The sequence below is a fragment of the Sinocyclocheilus grahami genome, unplaced genomic scaffold, assembly GCF_001515645.1.
Source record: "Sinocyclocheilus grahami isolate Dianchi unplaced genomic scaffold, SAMN03320097.WGS_v1.1 scaffold990.1, whole genome shotgun sequence".
Classification (NCBI taxonomy): Eukaryota; Metazoa; Chordata; class Actinopteri; order Cypriniformes; family Cyprinidae; genus Sinocyclocheilus; species Sinocyclocheilus grahami.
This window is the reverse complement of record NW_015506169.1, coordinates 219,024-219,705: the sequence shown is the minus strand read 5'-3', so window position 1 is coordinate 219,705 and position 682 is coordinate 219,024. Positions and strand designations below refer to the sequence as shown.

Here is a 682-nt window from a genome sequence, read left to right as displayed (position 1 = left end):
GTTCTTTGTGGAACCAAAAATGGTTCTTCTATGGCATCACTGTGATCATTTCATCATACATTATACATCACCATTATTTTTAAGTGTAAATGTAGCCACATCACAGTCTCTAGCTAATGTACGTGACTAGGTTGTTGCAAATAATTGCCAATATCATCATAGTCACTTTCTGAAGAGACTGCCTCATTATCATAGCTGACGGGGGAGTACAACGGGGAGTCCTCTCTGCTGCAGCCGCCCTCTTTATCTAGCTCTGACAATGAAAGATAAACCAAAGAAAATGACATATTAGTGCAATAAACTCAAAACATTAGCAAAAACTCATGGTTTGAGGTAAAGAGGTTTATATGCTGCAAACAGTAAACTGAATGGACCGCTGTGAAACGTCTCAACAAACCAGTAACACATCAGTTTGGCGTGTAAATGTATATTAACTGCTGCTGGTAGACACACACCTTGGTAACTGAAGGGAGGATCTGTGGTGGGGCCCAGGAATGACCTTCCGGATCCCTGCTTCAAGAAATCTGCATTATCTGAGTCAAATTTGGAAAAATGTTATATATGCATATATTATATATAAACTGTTATGTATATCTACAGTCCCCAGAAACACAATAGGCAACAATTTCAAAATCGTTATGCATCAGTTTTGCTCTCAACCCTCCTAAGCTTTTCAAAAAAT

The 682-nt window shown here is 38.6% G+C and overlaps 1 protein-coding gene across 2 annotated transcripts in view; it reads right to left on the bottom strand.

The window, feature by feature from the left end:
- Nucleotides 1–6: 6 nt before the first annotated feature.
- LOC107565248 (T-cell differentiation antigen CD6-like) overlaps nt 7–682 on the bottom strand; it is an 8,408-nt gene continuing 7,732 nt past the window's right edge. For both annotated transcript variants that reach the window (XM_016250468.1, XM_016250469.1), the window contains 2 exons: nt 456–533; nt 7–253 (listed from right to left, as the gene is read on the bottom strand). In XM_016250468.1, coding sequence (XP_016105954.1) covers nt 114–253; nt 456–533 — 218 coding nt within the window. In that variant the 3' untranslated portion in view covers nt 7–113. The remainder of the gene's footprint in view (nt 254–455; nt 534–682) is intronic.